This window comes from Microtus oregoni, unplaced genomic scaffold (assembly GCF_018167655.1).
Source record: "Microtus oregoni isolate MIOR12 unplaced genomic scaffold, Mior012 000036F_ref0000092, whole genome shotgun sequence".
Classification (NCBI taxonomy): domain Eukaryota; kingdom Metazoa; phylum Chordata; class Mammalia; order Rodentia; family Cricetidae; genus Microtus; species Microtus oregoni.
The window spans coordinates 2,830,114-2,848,265 of record NW_024543095.1 but is presented as its reverse complement, the minus strand read 5'-3'; the positions used below and the strand labels follow the sequence as shown (position 1 = coordinate 2,848,265).

The window sequence follows — 18,152 nt, the reverse complement described above, 5'->3', positions numbered from 1 at the left end:
TGAATTTTAAGTCTTTATCCCTAGGTCATACTTTTAAAAATACTTAAATTTAACCTTTGATCTTCTTAGTTTTTCGTGAGTACAAGTGGCTTGCCTGCACTTGTATGTAAGTATTGCACAATGTATGTCTGATATCTGTGGGAGTCAGAAGAGGGAGTCAGATCCACTGGAACCGGAGTTACAAATGACTGTGAGTCACTATAGAGGTGCTGGGAACTGAACCAGGTACTCTGCAAGAACACTAAGTGTTCTTAACTGCTGAGCCAACTCTCTAGCTCCCTCTTATTTTACATTTTAAGATAGGGTTTCACCAGGTAGCCCAGGCTAGCCTAGAACTTGCCAGATAGCCCAGAATAGCCTGAAATTCAGGTCCTCCAATCTCGGCCTTCCAAATGCTAAGAATGGAGAGATAGACTACCTTCCCAAGCTTTCTACTTTCTTTTTCAGTGTGTGTGTGTGTGTGTGTGTGTGTGTGTGTGTGTGTGATGTTGCTGTATATACATGCATGTTTTCCATAAACAAGGGCACATTTGTGTAAGGGCATGCGCACCACATGTGTTCTCATATATGTGGAGGCCCAAAGAGTGATGTCAGGAAGTATTCTCTTTCACTTTTCCACCTTATTCACTGAGGCAGGGTCTCTCAATCAAACCCAGAGCACACCAATACAGTTAGTCTTGCTAGCCAGCCTGCCCTGAAGATCTCCTGTATCCACCTTCCAAAGCTAAAACTGCAGGCGTGTCACCAACCATCCCTGGCATTTATGTGGGTTCTGGAGATCTAAACCCAGTCCTCCTGTCACAGAACAGCACAATGTTCCATAACCATTGAGAAATCTACCCCCACCACCCATTCACATTTTTAAAAAGCCATCTTAGCCAGTTGTTTATTCTCCAACTTCTCCCTCAACCAAGGATAAGAACCTCCACGAAGCCATTTAAAATATAAAACACCATCTGTGCCCATAAGGTGCTTGTTTTGTTTGTTGCGTTTGGTTCTAATTTTTCTGCATAGGGTTTAACAGGATTAGCACTGCGGGCTGGGGTCTGGTTCTCAAATGGATGTCAAGGCAGAAGCCGTCTGGGGTCGTCAAGGGGGACAAGTCTGGGAAGTTCTGCAGCGGGGCCTCAGAGGCATGCTGAAGGAAAGTGAGCCTCCTGGAGCCTGGGAACAGAGTGCCAGTTTCTCCACTCAGAAGTGTCTCTTCAGCTGCCTAGCTGCATGTTTTAGCAAAGGCAGTAGATACAGTCACCGCTGGAGGAACCACACGGGCTGTTACAGAAACAAAACAAAACAACAGCCTGGCAATGGTGGTGACACACGCCTTTAATCCCAGCACTTGGGAGGCAGAGGCAAGTGGATCTCTGTGAGTTCGAGGCCAGCCTGGTCTACAAAGAGAGTTCCAGGACAGCAAGGACTACACAGAGAAACCCTGTCTTGAAAAAAACAAAAGCAAAAACAAAAAAACAACTAGAAATGTTTGGAAATATGGTAACCTATTTGAATTTGAAGTCGTACTGTTCTGGAACATTTCTTCAAACTACTGGCGAAACACTAACCCATACTCTATGTATAACACTATACACTATACTCTATGTATAAAAATATCCCAAAGCCAGGTTGCATTTCTTATGCCCCTGTGTTGTCTGCCTTTAGCTTAGATTTTTCATAAAATGAGGATGATTATAATACGCTGTGTACTGTAATGAGAATTAGCCTTTAACAGTGTCTTGTTAAAGACCAGCAAGTTCTACTTTACATTGTAGTTGACTTCATGACTCATATCACACTAAGCATTGTTATATGTATAAGGAGCCTCGAAGTCAGCACAGAACACACTCAGACACTAAATTCTCGCCACAAAGAAGATTTATAGGCTGCAGTGGCCAGTGAGGGGGGCGCCTCTGGATCTGCAGAGGCAGACAGTAGGTGTTTCTGTAGAAGTGGTTTTAAGGAGAAAGGGGGAAGTCTGATAGGGTGAATTAGTAAGTCCTGATTGGACAGGTTAGCCAGTGTAGTCCAACAATGAACTTTAATTGCTGGACCATGGTGTTTTGATAGTTGGACCTTGGAGTTCAGTCTCAGGCATGAGTCAGTAGTCAAATAAGGGAATGAACCCTGGGGGCTAGCTTTAGGAATGTAACCTAACGGTTGAGCAAGGAAGGGGGAAGGGGCAAACCTGTTGGCACCCTGAGTGCCATGTTTGGGCCTGTTAGAGAGCCCTTCAATATTAGTTGCTTTTTTGTTGCTGAGATAAAACACCATGATCAAAGGAGAGTTTATTTGGGCTCACAGTCCCAGAGGGAGAGTCCACAATGGTGAAAGAAACACAGTAAGCTAAGAGATCACGTCTTCACCCACAAACACAGAGAGTGAACTGGAAGTGGGGTGAGGCAGTAACCACTTAAAGGTCACCCCTAGTAATATACTTCCTCCAGCCTCCACCTCCCAATGATTCTACAACCTCCCCCCAAAACACCACCAGCCAGATACCAGGAAGTGTTCAAATCCATGAACCTGGGAGGGGCATTTCTCATTAAAGCCATCACAGTTCCCCTAATCTTGGTCTGGAATTGGCATTGCTATTTCCTCCACTATGCGGTATAATACAACAGCATAAACACAGGGAGAAGAAAAGAACACTTTGAACTTCACCGGAGGTGAAGGTGCTAGGACGTTTTATGAATAAAATTCAGAAACCTATTTTCTCATTCAATCCTCTTCCCAGGGATATTGCTGCTAGAAACTGTCTTCTAACCTGTCCAGGCGCTGGAAGAATAGCAAAGATTGGAGACTTTGGGATGGCCCGAGACATCTACAGGTAAGAGAATTGCCTTGGTCCCCCAAGGGCTTCCCCCACCATCCAGTCTCCTCAAATAGATACCTATGCAGGCCTGCACCTTACATCATCTGGTACCTTGTCAACCCCCCACATGGACTTCCGATGAGTGCCTTCCAAGAGATAAGAATCTCTTATTAGTGCCTCATCTAATCTCAGCAGCTATTGATAGCATGTTTCATTTGGTTTATCTCTCTTGCTCCAACTCTCTCATCCTGCCATGTTCTAACAGAGTAACACAGACACTTGATGTGTGACAAGCTTTGAAGTGGTCTTTACACCTTACTCAACCCATGCCCTCAACTCTCAAAAATTCTAAATAATTACAGTGGCGTTCATCGTCAGAGACACAAGCTCCCTGGAATGAAAAGGGTCCTGGGCCTTGCCAAAACTCAGAGACATAGAAATATTGTTCAAAACGCAAAAGTCCCTCTGAAATTCAACTTCATTGTTTTTTTCCCCTCTATTATTGTCTCAAAACTACATAAAAATTACCAGTGAAGGAACGATGATGTATCATAGTGGTAGAGCACTTGTCATGCATATATGAGGGCCAGTCTTGACCCTCAACACTATAAATAATCATAATGATAGTATTAAATAAAGGGTTTTTGTTATAAAATGTAGTGGTTTTGTTGTACTTTATTTCCCAACATGTAGTTTCTTATTTTTCTAATTATTTGCAACTCTGCCATGCTAGACAAGATGAGCAAACTGTTGCTTTACATGGTCACTCATTGGTCCCTTCCCTAATGCCCAGAAGTGGGAACATGGTTACATAGCGCTTTCGTTATCTGAGGAATGAGGACAAACATCTAAAAACTCCATAGGACTTGGGTGAGAATCAAGAGGCATCTCCAGGGGCCAGGACCATCAGTTCTGCGCTGAGACCTTAAGGCCACAGAGTATGGAGGCCGGAATCAGTGAAGGGTTCTTTGGAGTCATCTACTGCTGCCATCTGCGCAGGCCTTTCCCATCTTAGCTGTTTTCTCATCTCTGTGATCAAATACCCTGACAGAAGCAACTCAGGGATGAAAGGGTTTATTCAGTTCTCAGCTCAAGGGTGCAGTCCATCATGGTGGGGAAATCAAGGCAGAAGGGTCTTGCAGCAGCTGGCCACACCATGCCCACAATCAGGAAGCAGAGAAAGATAAATGCATGCTCAACTTGCTTTGTTCTTTTTTTTTTTCAGTGCAGAACCCAAGTCCAGGGAATGATGCCATCCTCCTCTAGGGTTGGTCTTCCCACCTCACTTAACCTACTCAAGATAATCCTTCACAGGCTTACCCAGAGAGGCTCATCATCCGGGAGATTCTGGAGTCTAGGAAGCTGGGAATCAGCATTAATGGTCACAGCCTCCCCTGAGTCTCTGCACACCTCCCTGTACCTTCTCAGAACATTGGGGACTGCCTCCAGTTTCAAACAGAGCAGTGTAGCATGTTGTCCAGCTTGTCATCCCTTACTGGGGCTTCCTCTCTGATAGCTTCCTGTGACAAACGTGTGAGCTAAATGAATTTATAGGGATGAAAATATTGACTTTGGACCACATTTAGAGTGCCCTCAGTCCATGGCCATATGTTTGACTTCTTTGCTTCTGGATTATGGTATTATGGTGCATGGGGACAGGAGCACATGACATCATGTCACCTCGTGGTAGACAGAAAACAAAGATAGAAAAGGGGATGAGTGGACTGTGGTCCACACATCTTCAAGAGCCTGCTCCCAATGACCTCACTGCCTTCTGGTAAGCCCCACCTTTTAAAGGTTCCACCGCATCCCAGAAGTGCACCAGGCTGGTAACCAAGGCTCTAGCATGTGGCTGCTAGGGACCCTTAAGATCCAAACCGAAGCAATTCCTTTCTCCAGACTTCAGTCATCCTTGCTGACCTCGATGTTCTGAACCAGGAATGGTCTTTGGAGAGAACTCCTTGGCCAGCTCTCTGTAATGCCACCCTTGTATGTGCCCTTACTTAATATACAGAAAATCAACCTTTCATCCATATCGCTGAACTCCATACCCACCCCATTATCATACGCAGTGTCAGTACCGCGATTTCAGGTGTGTGTGTGTGTGTGTATCTTTCACTGAACTGTATCCTTGGGAGGAGGAGAAATTATGATTTATTTATGTCCTCAGTACAAGGCAGAGCACTTGATACATCCTAATACTCAGAACATCTTTATTGAAGTCATTAATTAGTGCAGACAGCTGGTGGAAAGCCACCTCCCATAACACGCACAGGCACAGAACATCAGGCTAGGTGTGGAGTTGGCTTAACGGGTAAATGGGTTAATTTATTAGTTCTTATTAGCTAGTTGCATCGATGGCATTACTGATGAAACTAATAAGTTAATTCATCTATGTGTTAAGCCAGCTCCATGCTCAGACAGCCCTGTGCCCTGTCTGGATGTGTTGCGGGAAGCGGCCTCTGGCCAGCTGTCTGGGTTATTTGTTGAGTGCCAACAGTGAATGAAATGCCACTGTCTCAATGTCACGGAGGATCAGAAATGAATAGGGCACGAGCCCTGTCCTCAGCCCTCCCATTCTGGAAGTCAAATTACTGTAGGTCATCACAAACACGCTGTACTTATAAGGCTGGAGTAATGTTATTCATTGTGAGTTATAATAAAACCCAACAGGGAAATCTAAACAGCCACTAGCAGGGATCTTAGTCACCGCATAGATCTTTTCCTTTGTGCCTCCAGTGGGCCATTAAGTGACACCAAGATTCTTAACTAAATGATCTGTGCTCCCCTACTCTCCTCCCCAGACACCCAGGACCTGCCTTTAAATTCAGTGTTTTTTTGTTTTTTGTTTTTTTCCACCGACAGGCAGTGTTACAGTGTCTTTCTCAGGCTTCCAGGCAGAGCTGCTGTTCATTGACCCCTTCCAATCCAAGCTTGGTCTCTTCTTCCCCCACAGGGCCAGCTACTATAGAAAGGGTGGGTGCGCCATGCTGCCAGTGAAGTGGATGCCCCCAGAGGCCTTCATGGAAGGAATATTTACTTCTAAAACAGATACATGGTGAGTCTTCCCTCTGCCCTCCTCCACATATCACTGTGACTTAGTGAGGATCTCGGACCAACTGGACCACGCTCCTCTGAGAAAAGGTGTATGATACAGAACAGGGGAGACCTTGGTGGCTCCCATGGCAGGTGAGGAATGTGGGCGGGAAACAGAATACACCATGCAAAGAGAGCGTGGGTATAGAGTTTATTTAGAGGGTATTGGGAGTAGAGTGGGGAGAGAAAGAAAGACAGACAGACAGAGAGACAGAGAGAGAAAAAGAGGAAAGAGGAGAGGACAGGAGAGGAGAGAAGATGGAGATGAGCTTGCCTTGGTAGGAAGAGAGAGATTAGGAATGGGCAGAACTTGTCTCTTAAAGGGACAAGATACTACCCGGGTTCATCCTGCCTGGTGACAGGCCAGGCCAGCAGAATCCTAACATTCCCAAGTATCTTTCATCATAAAAATGTGGGGGAAATTAAAGAGGATAGCAAGTGGGACGGGGATGGGGAACCAGGTTCTCAAGACTGCTTCCTGCTGATTTGTGGCCATTGAATTCTTGGAGGATGCTGGCCATGTCCTGGGGTGTCTGGTTGTTTCACTTCTGTCCAGACACTGTGAAACTGTTCGGTGTCTCTTGGGCCTGGCAAAGTGCTGACATAACAGAGGTTAAGTTTAGGGGAAAAAAAAAAAAAACATTTCTTTCAGTCCTGGTGATTGAGGGGGAGGGTGTTAGGACCAGGGAAAGGTGGGAAGCTTGGGCTCTGAGGGCCTTGTAAATGAAGGAGGGGTGCATATGACCTGTTTAAGGTGAATCCTCCAAGTCGGCTAGCTCCCTGGAATTTACAAGAGTTCTTTGAGCTTGTGAAAACGTAAGTTTTAGACATGTACATTGTATAAACGGCAGTATAGTTATGCCAGAAATAACTGTGATGCATGTTTTTGCACAATGAAAAGTATCTTTGAGGTTTAGAGTTAGAAAATGACCAAAGAGAACTTAAAATCTTGATCTTGCAGAGTAGTAGTGATAGTACTCTGCCAGAGCGAGATTAATAATTTATCAGAATTTTATTGATTAGTGTTAAGACCATGAACGGCAGTGTAATGAGAGAGAAATCTGATTACTTGCATCTGTACACCTTACAACACTTTTTAGATCCTAAAACTTTCCCTGACCCTCACATCATAAAACACCTTTCATTGAAGCGTGGTAAAACGTTATGCTGAAATCTGTTCCGTGAGGTTGTCCCTTTTAAACTGGTAAATCTTCCAGCCGTCAAACAGCATCAGAGTTCTTGAGAAGGATAACATTTTACCTGAGTTATTGATTTAAAAATTGGCCCAAAACTTACTTGATTGGCTACCTAGACACCACTTCCCAGGGTCCTCCAAGGTTGATGAGGGCAGGGGCATTGGGGCAGCATTTGCCTTCTGCTGTTAGCACAGGGCCTGCCAGGCTTCAGAAGATCCTATGTTTCAGGAGTCTGTAGGAAACCAGCCTACCTTGCCCTGGGCAGTTGATTCCAGTGTCTTGTTGTCCACTGTCTGGAGATCTTCAGCAGTTTAGATGAAAGACAGTTTATCCCAGTGGCTAGCGCTTTCACTTGATGAAGTGGGTTGCAGATAGACGTTCTTCTGTGCCCATTTATCTTCTTTGGAGGAAATGGGGAAGCTACCAGAGTCAACCTGGCTCTCTGTTACAAAAAGCTTTTTAATAATTAAGCATTTAAATGCCATATTCTCCAGCTCTCTGAGCATTTGAGGGCTGTCTATTGGATGTATATGATTCGGCAAACTTTGTCTTTAGTTACTTGTCTTAAGCACACAGATGGCTAGTTAAGGCTTTACCCCTCTCATTAATTGCATCAGTACCCAGCATGGCCACAATTAACAAGCTTAGTCATTTATAAGATGACTCTTGACTTGCATTCCTCAACAGTCTACAACAGGTTGGCAGAGTCCATAAGATTAGAACTTTACATTATATTCCTGCCAGGTTTAGCCTGAAAAGCAATGATTTTGAATTGAAGCTCCTTTATTGTCAAAATAAAACCTTTTAATGAGCTCAGAAAAGAAGTCAAGATAGCCATTTTGATCAACAAACACATGCTGTTGCTTATTTAAATTCTCTAGAAGCTTGGTGTTGAACCCTTGGCAAAGACATAGTACTTAGCTTTTGTTAATCTGAAATACATCTTTATAACCTTAAATTTTTATCACCATGTATAATACATTTTAAAACAGAGTTGAATCATATATACTGTATGTTGTAATAGATCTAACCATATTTTTATCATCATTTAAGAAGTACATACCAATTTAAAATACTTGAGACTTATTGCTTTCTTAGTCTAGAAGGAGATGCAATGAACATAGTTCATTAGGACTGCTTAAAACATTTTTTAACAGTAAGTACATGTGCAAATATACATGGTTGAATTCAAATTGCACACACATACAGAGTTAAACCTAGTTTATATTTGCACATAAAGTTAAGAAAGTGTTGTAATAAGAGCAGCTGGGCTGCATCCCTGGCACCCAGCCGCCCACATGGCTAGCTCTAGCTTATGCCCCAAAATAATTACACGGAAACTGTATTCTTTTAAACACTGCTTGGCCCATTTCTATCTAGCCTCTTCTCGACTAACTCTCGCACCTGGACTAGCCCATTTCTTATAATCTGTGTAGCCCACGAGCTGGCTTACCAGGAATGATCTTAACCTGTGTCTGCCTGGAGTGGGAGAATCATGGCGACTCCTTGACTCAGCTTCTTTCTCCCAGCATTCTGTTCTGTTTACTCCTCCCACCTATGTTTTAACCTATGAGGGCCAAGCAGTTTCTTTATTGCTTAACCAATGAAATCAACAGATAGAAAGATGACCCTCCTCCATCAAGAAAGGGAGAGAGAAAGGAAGTGGAGAATCAAAGTCGAAGATTCCTAGCTAACAGATCTGCCTCAGGGGGGTAGGGTCCCTGCAATGTAGAGCTAAAATGCAGCAGGCAGTGGGCAAGTGGTTGCCCAGAGCAAAGATGGCAGTGAGGTGCCTCCTTGCCCTTAGACAAGATGGCAGTGGTCGCATGGTCACCCATAGCAAAGATGGCGATGAGATCCTCTGACCTGTCCTCCTTGCCCTTAGTCAAGATGGTAGCAGTCACAAGGCACAAGGCATGGAGAAACCACATGTTTTTTAGAGCAACCCTAGGAATTCTGTGCAAATTTTAAATGGATCCAAATAACAAGAGAGACATATGGGACATGTAAAACATACATTTAAAACAGAATCACATCCATGTGGTCACACGGCATTCACACATTATTTTATACATGTAGTAGATCAGAAACTTCCCCAGCATAAATTGCCAATCCACAGGCAGGCAAGAAAGAGGAACCCGCAGTGGCAGTGGTGGCAGAGACAGGGCTCCATGAAGAGTGGGCATAGGACAGGTAGAAGAGAAACATTTTTAACAGGAGAACAAAATAGAACGTTCCCTGGTGGAGAGAGGATCGCACTAAGAAAGGCTTAGCCGCGGTGGGAGGCGGCAGGAATCTGTCTGGGGGACAGGGTTTAGCATGGCTGGGCTACACTCTGGGAAGGAAAGGCAGACAGACAAGCAGAGAGAAGGGACAAAGAACAGAGACCGCGTTTCCAACTACCGATCACTGCAGAATGTTATAAGGGATGGGAGTGGCACGATTTCCATTAGTAAGATAGGAAAGAGAAAGTCCAAGAGACTGAACTCCAGCATCTCATAAATTCAGCATGAACCATGGCTCAAGCTGGCCCTGGGTCACCACCTACAGGGTCCAGGGGTCGTGGGGCTGGGTGGGCACAAGCCATACCCGTACATGGTCATGTGAGGCTGGGGGCCCGAAAGGCACGTGATTGCCCAGTACTGGGGCTTTTCACGCTGGGAACCACAGCTGGGACAAATCCGCACTTCTGGAAGCACAGCCAGAGGTGGGGGAGGGACCTACTGTTATTGACGAAGTTGTGTGAAATTCCAGCTGATGGGCAGGGAGGGAGTTGGAAAGTGAGCTGTCCGTCCACGTCCAGACCTCTGCGTGCCTCAGCAGTCTGCCCGCAGGTGGAGAGAGCCTGGCCAACATCAGCATCATGTCACCGTGGTAACACATACTCCTAAGAAGAAGGGGTACAAATGTAGTCCTCCCCACACTCCTTAGCCCCAGCTGAGAGGTATCCCACTGAACCCCTGTCCAGGAATGCTCAAACCTGCCCAGTGAGAAAGAATAAGGACATCCAGAGAAGCCTAAGGGAACATGACAGCTCACTGTAATATGATGTCCTAATGGGATCTAGGAAGAGAAGAGGGAAATTCAATGAAAACTGAGGCAATCTGAATAAACTATGGGTTTTAGTTAATAATGCCTTAATGCTAATCCATTAATTGTAATTAATGTACCGTGTTAGTGTGTTGTTAAAATAGTGAGAATTGGGTATAGAGTGCATGAAAACATAATATTGATAATACAATCCTTTCACAATGTGAAGCATTCTATTTAAAAAATGTTTCTTTTTTTCATCTGATAACTGAGATGTAAAAGTCGTGGCTGGATTGGAATACAGAATTTAGTTAAACTTCAGGGAAGTGAAGCAATTCTAAAGAGATGGGAGGTGTAGGAAAGAAAAGAGAAGAACATTGAGAAGATTAAGTCAATTGATCTGATAAGCTAGCAAAATAAGAGTCCCGGGAAGAAGGACACAGAAAATACAAAAGATAAAAATGCCAAAGCAATAAAGGAACATTGTCTAGAACAGGATGTACACAGGGTAAAGGTATCCACTAAGTGTCAGGCTGCACAGCCCGGGAACCACACAAGCGTGTCGCCTGAAGTTCCAGACCAGAGCTGATAATGACTCTGCATTATTCAACCAGAAAAATAAATGAGAAACTGGCCAGAGGTTAAAAAGTCAGGGAATCAAAGTGGCGTGGAAATGGTTCCTAGCACAGAAAGCACAAGACAATGGAAATGTCCTTGAGTTCTGAAAGCCCCATATTGAGATAATGTCCCAAGATGGAAGACTCCCTTCCTGACCCATGCTGGCTCTTTTGAGCAAGTGGCTTGTGTTAACAAAAAAATCTTAAGAAGGGCAGCTCTGCCAGCGCAAAGAAATCCAATTAGGTCAGATCAAACCAAATCAAAATGCCCATGGTTTTATTACATACGGTGCTCAACAGGCGTGGCAGAGAGACAGGACAGAGGGGAGGCCCTGCAAACCTGGAACCATGTGCTTCTCCTCTGGGAGCCCACTTAAATACCCTGTGGGAGTGGTCCTGACTCTCCAGGGAGGGGTCAGGACCTGGGACTCTGGGATTTGGAGTCCAGACCAATACAACTCCCAGGCCAGGGGAGCTGGGATGGATGCCAGGGGTTGGGCTACCCTCCCAACTTAACAGCTTGGTTATTTCTAGGCCCGTGAGATCTGCCTTGGCCTAACTAATCCACTGAGTCTCAAAGTGGGTCGACAGGCCAGAGATAGTGAATAACCTGGAACCCATCATTAGCAGCCCTGAAATCACCTCCCCTCCCACCCACCTCAAGCCTCAGCAGCAGGAACTGCTGGGGTGGAGCCTACTCATGTGTCTTAACAAGCCCTCCAGAGGAGTCATGTGGGCACCAAAGAGAGCGACAGCCGCCTAACCTACCCAGAGGCAGAATAGCTTCAGCAAGTTAGTAATTGTTCCGAATACGTGAGTGGCCTTTGCCCAGTCAGTTCTGCCCTTGAGAGTGTCACGTCAGAGAAGCGTTGACACAGGTACACTTGGGCAAAGATCCCCACTGGATTACAAAACAGAAAAGGCAACAACAGCCTAACTTCCCCTCTATTGGGGATGGAAAGCTAAGGGGACAGAAACTGCTGAGCAATATAAAAAAGAACACACTAAGCCTACAGCGTCAGCACAGGAAAATGTTCAGCCATACTACAAGATCCAGTGAGGGGGGAAAAAAAATCAAGCCACAAAAAGGACCTGGGAATATTTAAAAACAGTGTTACAATGGAAAGAACAAACCAAAGTTGACTTTGTAATACAGAGTCTTAGTTGCAGATGTCTTCCCGTGGTACAGAATATGAAAAATAACGAGGGACACACACTTTGAACTTCAGTGGAGGGGGCAGAGGAAGAACGGACAGAGAGGGCGTGTGTCTATATCTGTTTATTCAAGAAGAAAAGCAAACACTGACATCAGGAAGACAAAATAACACCTGGCTTCTCTCAAACGATCTGGTGGCCCACACCTGTAACCCCAACACTGAGGAGCCTTAGGTAGGAAGTTTGGGAGTTTAAGGCCAACCTGGGTTAAACAGTTTCGGGCCAGCCTGAGCTACATCCGGGCGTTTTCTTTAAAATGACAAAAAGATGACTTCTCTCACCAGTTAGTACCTATCTGTATGTACCTGTCTTCAGACAGGCAGAGAATCTATAGCTGGGGCTCTTCAGACAGCTTCCTTGTTGCCTTTTGGGTTTTGTTTGTTATGTCGTTTTTGTTGTATTGGGGGGAGGGTGTCCTTTTCCCCTAAGAGGTCCGAAGGACCACATGAGAGGGGATAATTCATGTCCCCAGCAGTTTGCAGACCGCTAACTTCACCAGCACAGTAACAGTAAGAGAAACCATTCCCGCTCCACAGAAGTGTGCTTTCTCCACCACGTTAGGGCAATATTTACAGAGAGCAGAAAATGCGTGGAGATACTAGAGCAAACACAGATTTTCTTTCTCCAAAATCTGATCATTGAACTAAGAGTTGGAAATAAAAATGTCATCAAAGTAGAAAATATTATTTCTGGAATCTAATAAACTGCATCTCCGAAGTCTTTTAAAACAAGTAACAGGAAATCAAATACCTTCTTAAAAAGAGGAAAATGTCTTATTTGATGTCAAAACACAGATAGAAAAAGCAAAACAGGATATTGTCAATGCAGAAAGTAAATAGATGGAAGGGATAGGTAGGTGTGCCTACTAAAAACAGCCCTATCTTTAATCAAAAGCCAATAGAAAAGAAGGAATCATTTTATAAAGTGTGGGAAGAATCGTTCAGAGAAACAAACCATTTTGACCCTTCCCTCCCACCATACATAAATTCCTACTAGATTTAGGTAAGAGAAAACAAACATACTGAGAAAACAGTTAACATTTACTTAATCCTTGGTGAAGAGAAGATTGTATAACTATAAAACAAATAAAAGAAATTACAAAAAATTCAATGAATATATTTAACTACCGGAAAACTCAAGTCTTTGATACACTATACAGTTACATCATAAAGCAAGTAATAAATGTGTTTTGGCTATGCCTGGTGGTTTATTCTTGTAATTATAATTCCTTGAGGAGCTGAGACAGGAGGATTGCGATATCAAAGCCTGCCTGGTCACAGAGTGAGTTCAGGACCAAAATGACACTACCCAGAATTACATTTTAAAAATGGAAGTAGGGAGACTCAACTCAGTGGTAGAACACTTGCCTAGCATATACAAGACCCCGGATTCAGTCCCTGGCCCTACCTCCAACTCCACCAAAAACTAAGCATTATTATTTTTGATAAAGGACTAACATCTTTTCTTTAACTTGTTACTGATTCTTTGTGGATTTCATACCATGCACCTCATCCCATTTATCTCTCTGACCACCACCACCCCCCCCCCCGAAAAAAAAAGAAAATCTAAAAGAAAAAGTCTTATCATGGTTCTGGACCTGGTTCTTGATTGGTCAATCCACCAGCTCTCCTTCATCCTCACCACCAGGCAAGCTCCCCATCACTACCCCAGCTAGCTAAGCCAATGCAACAGACCTCAAGGAGTGGGGTGGGGGGGAGCATCTCTTGCTCTCACACCCTCAGGGCCAGCTTACCAGCACTCACACCACCAGGGTCATCTCTGCTGTGCTGAAGGGCTAACAGATTTAATACATACAAAAGACGTCTACAACTCAAAGGCCAAATACTAAAATATTCTGCCGTGACAGATAAAATCATGCAAAAGATGTGAACAGACAATGTATAAGAGAAAAATAAGGAATAGCTTAGCAAATTTTAGTAAAACACTCCACCACGTGAAGTCAAGAGTTACCATATTCCAGCAGACCTGGAGAGATTGCTCGGTAGGAAAATGCACTCCCCACCATACCTGAGTTCAGTCCTCAGAACACACAAGCCTGAAAATTGTTTTATTTCCACATGTGCACTGTGCCTTTAATTAACTAATTAATTAATTTAAAATGAACACAAAATATTAGGTTGGAAACACTTCTGTCCTGAGGTCTTTGTATGGGATTTTTGTTTTGTTTTTCTTGCTTTGTTTTGTTTGAAGGGGGAGGACTCTGCTGTTGGGGAGATGCTCAGTGGTTAAGAGCACTGGCTGTTCTTCCAGAGGATCTGGGTTCAGTATCCAGCACCCACATGGCAGCCCACAGACATCTGTAACTTTAGTCAGACTTTTTCTGTCCTGCCAGCCAGCTCCCAAATAACCACATGGAGACTTCATATTAATCATGAACATTGGACCAATATCTTAGGCTTATTTCCAACTAGCTCTATTTTATTGATATTTATTGAGCTCTACATTTTTTTCCTGCTTCCCTCCCTGCCTCTCCCCTCCCCTCATCAACCATTCCCCAAGGTTCCATGCTCCCTATTTACTCAGGAGATCTTGTCTTTTTCTACTTTCTACTTTCCATGTAGATTAGATTTATGTAAGTCTCTCTTAGTGTCCTCATTGTTGTCTAAATTCTCTGGGATTATGGTTTGTAGGCTGGCTTTCTTTGCGTTATGTTTAAAAACCACCTAAGAGTGAGTGCATGTGATAATTTTCTTTTTGTGTCTGGGTTACCTCACTAAAAATAATGTTTTCTAGCTCCATCATTTTCTTGCAAAATTCAAGATGTCGGTATTTTTTTCTGTAGTACCCCATTGTGTAAATGTACCACATTTTCCTTATCCATTCTTCAGTTGAGGGGCATTTAGGTTGTTCCCAGGTTCTGACTATGACAAACAAAGCTGCTATGAACATAGTTGAGCATATGTTTTGTGGCACGATTGAGCATCCTTTGGATATATATCCAAAAATGGTATTATTGGGTCTTGAGGAAGGTTGTTTCCTAATTTTCTGAGAAATTGCCACACTGACATGCAAAGGGGTTATACCATCTTGCATTCCCACCAGCAATGCAGAAGTGTTCCCTTTACCCCAAAACCTCTCCAGCATAAGTTGTCATCAGTGTTTTTGATCTTGGCCGTTCTTACAGGGGTAAGATGGAATCTCAGAGTTGTTTTGATTTGCATTTCTCTGGTGACTAAGGATGTTGAACATTTCCTTAACTCTCTTTTAACCATTTTAGATTCCTCTGTTGAGAGTTCTCTGTTTAGGTCTATGCTCCGTTTTTTTTTGTTTGTTTTTTTTTTAATGGATTATGTGTTCTTTTGGTGTCCAATCTCTTGAGTTCTTTGTATATTTTGGAGATCAGACCTCTGTCTGATGTGGGGTTAGTGAAGATCTTTTCCCATTCTGTAGGCTGTCGTTTTGTCTTGTAGACCATGTCCTTTGCTTTACAGAAGCTTTTCAGTTTCAGGAGGTCCCATTTATTAACTGTTTCTCTTAGTGTCTGTGCTATTTAGGAAGAGGCCCCCTGCGCCAATGCATTCAAGTGTACTTCCCACTTAATGTTCTATAAGGTTAGTGTGGCTGGCTTTATGTTGAGGTCTTTGATCCATTTGGACTTGAGTTTTATACATGGCGATAGATATGGGTTATTTTCATTCTTCTACATGTTGATATCCAGTTATGCCAGCACCACTTGTTAAATATGCTTTCTTTTTTCCATTTGATATTTTTTACTTCTTTGTGAAAAATCAGATGTTCGAAGATGTGTGGGTTGATATCTGGGTCTTCTATTCAGTTCCATTGGTCCTCCTGTCTGTTCTTATGCCAATACCAGAGTGTTTTCAGTACTGTAGCTCTGTAGTAGAGTTTGAAGTCAGGGATTGTGATGCCTCCAGAAGTTCTTTTATTGTACAGCCAACTAGCTCTTATAAGTTAAAAATATCCCTTATTTTTTATTAATCTACGTTCTACCATGTGACTTTTAGCTCTATCCCATTTTGTGTGTCCAATTTGTCCTGCATCTAACTGGCTTCTTTTCCCTTCTTTTTCCCAGACTCCTCTGTGCCTGGAAATTCTGCCTAGTTATTGGCTGTTCAGCTTTTTATTAAACCAGTCACAGTCACAGATCTTCACACAGTATAAAGGAATAGTCTGCAACATGTAACTCCAGTTCCAGGGGGTCTGACACCCTCTTTGGGTCTTTATGGGCACTAGAGGCATGTAGTGTACAGACATACGTGCAGATAAGATATCCATACACTTTAAATGAATCAACATTATTATTATTAATGTATATACCAAGAGTTGGTGAGAGTAACACTACTGGGTAGATAGAATTGTATGCCCCAAATCAACAATATGTACCAAGAAAATTTCAGGGTTGGTATCTTTAAATCTAGTTATTATCCTAGAAGTATTGATTTTTACTATTCTATTAGTTTCAGATGGTTTATCCTAAGGAAATCTTTAAAAACAGACAACAGCCAGGTGTAGTAGCCCATCCTGTGGTCCCAGTACTCAGGATTTTGAGTTTGAAGTCAGCTGGATTATATAGTAAATTTAAAGTCAGGTTAAAATACGAAATGAGACTCCCTCACAAAATTAAATAAAATCAAAGTGCAAAAAGTGTTCATGCAATGTTTAAAATACTTTGAAAACTGAAAGCAGTGTGATAAGGCCAACCATGTTACATCTCAATGGAATATTTCCCAGGCATTTCAGACCCTATTTATAGAATGTTTAGTATGGAAATGGTGCCACAATGAAATGAGCAAAATCATCAAGGTTCTATAGCTATGACTATACAAAAGAAATCTAGGCTCAGGGCTTGACTGGGATGAAAAGTATGCTAACAGGTTATCCTTTAATAGAGATTCCTATGGGTGCTTGGGCATTCTTTTTTGTTTTTTGTTTGTTTGTTTGTGTTTTTTTTTTCAAGGCAGGGTTTCTCTGTAGCTTTGGAAGCTGTCCTGGAACTAGCTCTTGTAGACCAGGCTGGCCTCGAACTCACAGAGATCTGCCCACCTCTGCCTCCTGAGTGCTGGGATTAAAGGCGTGTGCCACCACTGCCCGGCCCATTCTTTCCAGGTTTCTGGATCTAGGAAGTCCTCTGGAACTGGAGAGATAGTTCAGTCCGTGAAGTGCTTGTAGATTACAAGCCAAAGGACCTGGTTCAATCACCAGAACTCATGAGAAGGAAAAGAAGGGAAAAAAAGTTGAGGAATAGTGTGGCTTACAATGTACAAGACTGGGGGATAGAAGCAGACGGACCTTGGGGTTCATTGACTAGCCAGCCTAGCCTTCTTGTGAACCCTGAGACACTGAGAGACCATATCTAAAGATATATTTTTTAATCTTTAATTAAAAAAACAAGTTAGGGACAAGAGAAAAGACTTCATGGTTAAGAGAGCTTGCTGGTCTTCCAGAGGACCTGGATTCAATTCCCAGCTCCCACACTGAATGGCTCACAACCACCTGTAACTCCAGCTCCAGGGGATCTGATGCCCTCTTCTGGCCTCTATGAACACCTTCATACACACGAGCGGACACACACACACTCAAATACAAAGTAAATAATTATTTAAAACAAAAAACAAGGTAGACCGTTCCCGAGAAACAATACTTAAGGTTGTTGTGGTTTGAGCTCAGTGTATGTGTACAAGCGTGTGTACATGCAAGTGCATGCAAACTCACAGCGCCCTTTGTTACAGAAAATGGTAGAATCAAAAACATACTAAAAACCTAAGTGTCTGTGTGTGTGCATGCATGCACATCCATATCCGTGTCTTCTGTTCCATGCCCAGGTCTTTCGGAGTGTTGCTGTGGGAAATATTTTCTCTTGGGTATATGCCATACCCCAGCAAGAGCAACCAGGAAGTTCTGGAGTTTGTCACCAGTGGAGGACGGATGGACCCGCCTAAGAACTGCCCCGGGCCTGTGTATGACCTTTGGGAACTTCCTACTAGAAACTAAGCACGGTCTTGGTTTTAAGTATTTGTATCTTTTACTATTAAAGGGGAAGTGGTAGCCTTCTTTTAGGATGTCCCCAAACACAGGGTGCCACAGACTTCAGTAAGATGGGGTCTTCCAGCCCTTCAGATACAATAATGTCACCCCAGAAAGGTGTCCATTGCCAGGCTGGAGGCTGTGGACTTGCTAGTCTTACATTTCAGAATCGCCCCTCGAAATGTG

General features: G+C 43.4%; 1 protein-coding gene across 1 annotated transcript in view; it reads left to right on the top strand.

Annotated features, from left to right (window-relative positions):
- Alk (ALK receptor tyrosine kinase) overlaps positions 1-18,152 on the top strand; it is a 737,647-nt gene that overhangs the window by 713,021 nt on the left and 6,474 nt on the right. The window contains exons 25-27 of the mRNA XM_041630919.1: positions 2,729-2,821; positions 5,763-5,864; positions 17,765-17,899. Coding sequence (XP_041486853.1) covers positions 2,729-2,821; positions 5,763-5,864; positions 17,765-17,899 — 330 coding nt within the window. The remainder of the gene's footprint in view (positions 1-2,728; positions 2,822-5,762; positions 5,865-17,764; positions 17,900-18,152) is intronic.